The sequence below is a fragment of the Monosiga brevicollis genome, genomic scaffold, assembly GCF_000002865.3.
Source record: "Monosiga brevicollis MX1 MONBRscaffold_70 genomic scaffold, whole genome shotgun sequence".
Classification (NCBI taxonomy): domain Eukaryota; class Choanoflagellata; order Craspedida; family Salpingoecidae; genus Monosiga; species Monosiga brevicollis.
The window spans coordinates 1-2,231 of record NW_001865103.1 but is presented as its reverse complement, the minus strand read 5'-3'; the positions used below and the strand labels follow the sequence as shown (position 1 = coordinate 2,231).

The following is a 2,231-nucleotide window of genomic DNA, read 5'->3' as shown; positions in this document are numbered from 1 at the left end:
TACCTACGACGAGCGCAGGCAGACACCGCCAAAGTGGCGCTGGATGTGGTCAGAAAAGGAGAAGCGCGACTACTACACCGGTTTCAACCATGGAAAAACTCTGATCGTCCCTGCGGCGATGACGACAACCGGTGGGTTCGCCTCCTCCTTTGTGGATCTGCTTGGTCAGCTCGCCCGCTGCGCCGAGGCCCGTGGTGTGTACCAGCCGGGGCTGGATGAGGCCTTTGTTCCTCGGTGGAAAGGTCGCTTTGCGGCGCTGGTCCATCAGATGAACGCTGACCACATCCAGCGCCACTTTGGCGGTGTAAATAATAAATAATAAATTAGGTGTTTGAACCTCAGAGGCGGTGTCTGCCTGCGCTCGTCGTAGGTAGGCACCGTCTCGGGGGTCCCTCTGTGGGGATCCCTGTGTGCACCTGTTGCTCCCTAGGTGGTTCTCGTTGTGATCTTTTGATGGCTTGACTTGTATTTTTGTTTTAATTTTACTTTGATTTTGACTGTATTTGTGTGGTATTTTTGCTGAATTTTTGTAAAGTCCTTTGTATGATGTCTCTGTCTTCTGTGGCCGGTTGTTTTCCTCAATCCGACGTTGTGTCTCGTTGGATGTGAGCGTGCCGTGGTGTTCATTGTGTGATCGTGCTGTGATGGCTTATATTTGTGATGCTTGACTGCCGTATTTGGTTTCTTGTGTTTGAAATGGCCCTTTGAGGGAGTCAAGACCTTTCTTGCTGTCACCGCGATAGGACTCCCACTTGGTTGAGGTTTGGTAGGCTCGGTGCCAAACGTGGTGGGGTGGTTGAGTCCGAGAGCCGGCCCGTGGCGGCGCATTGGTGCCAAAGGCAACACCAAATTGGGATGCATCCACTGCTTCCATGGGAGAGCGCCTGGGCGTGGTGGCTCTATCGTCATGTGCGGGAGAGCTCAAATAGCCATGACGATAACGAGAGTCGTGAGAGAGCGATTCGTGCACGGGCTCTCTCGGGAGCCGGGGTAGAGGGCGATTGGAGGCCAGGCCAAACGCCACTTCGCCATCGCGGGCAGACGGGTGCGCCGCGGGCGAGGGAGCGAGCAAAGAAAAATCGGTCGCAAGGTCACGAGAAGGCGACTGGGTCTCGTGCGCGCGTAACGAACCATGTGAGCGGCCCCTGTCCGGGATGAGCCGAAGGGCAGCGTTTATCTCGCGTTCAAGCATTTATTATTCAAGCTCGGCAATCTGCGATTGGAGCTGATGTTGGGAGCCTAGAGAGTGCACTAGGGCTTGCAGGGTCCTGTGGACCTGGGCCACGGCGGCGTCATTGTTGCGGGGGGATCCAGGGCCCGCGGCGGCGGCTGATGTGGCGGCGGCGCTTGCGGCATGGCGAGAAGCGCTCGCGGTAGCCTCGACGGGAGCGGCTCCTGTCGAAGGCGTGGCCGGGTGCGACCCGGTGGCGGCCATTTTCGGCCTTTCCTCTTCCTCATGCTCGTTGACCAAGCAATCGAGAGCGTCGGGTTCGGCATAATCTTCTTCGTGCTGGAAGTCGCGCGTGAGGTCGGTGTGAGCCTCAAAATTTCTGGTGGCAGCAGCGCGAGCAGCGCTTTGCACAGCGCCACGGCTACGAGTGACTCGCTGGTCAACAGGAGTATGCATAACACTAAATGGCATGGTGGCGATGATCAAGGGAGGGGAAAGGTACAACAACAACAACAACAAGCAAGGAAGCAAGCAAACAAACAAAAAGTATGACAATTTTGCACTGTCTCAAAACAGAGAGAACAAAGAGGTTTTTGAAGATTTTGAAACGTTTTCACAATACAAGCAGAAGACACAGGGAGGAAGCAGGAGGGGAACAGAGCAGCTGGAAAGCGCGAGGCAGGGTAACGAAAGGGAGGTTGGAAGAGTACACAACCGAGGCCCATAACCTATTAAAGGTGTATGTCCAGTACAGTGTAATGTGTGTGGACAAGGCGATTGTCACAGAGGTATCCAACCAATCGAAGTGCATACGAGAACATGGATTGAAGCAAGGCGAAGGAACAAGACAGAACAAGACAAAAGGAGGGAAGTGGAACGACCGAGGTCAAGAAGGAAAATGGTACCGATCCAGGGAGATCGCTCCCATTTATAGCAGGTGGAAACACACACACACAGTGGAGACAGAGAATGGACTATCACACTGAAGACAGGTGGAGGCGATATCAGCAATCTGTTGGTCCCAACAGATGCCACAACAAGATGATACACCAAGATGGTA

The 2,231-nt window shown here is 54.3% G+C and overlaps 1 protein-coding gene across 1 annotated transcript; it reads right to left on the bottom strand.

Annotated features, from left to right (window-relative positions):
* Window positions 1–1,195: 1,195 nt before the first annotated feature.
* MONBRDRAFT_13101 (uncharacterized protein) lies at window positions 1,196–1,642 on the bottom strand (the record flags this gene model as incomplete). The annotated part of the gene is made up of 1 exon (XM_001751003.1): window positions 1,196–1,642. One exon carries the CDS (start codon window positions 1,640–1,642, stop codon window positions 1,196–1,198), a length of 447 nt encoding a protein of 148 aa, XP_001751055.1.
* Between the last annotated feature and the right edge of the window lie 589 nt (window positions 1,643–2,231).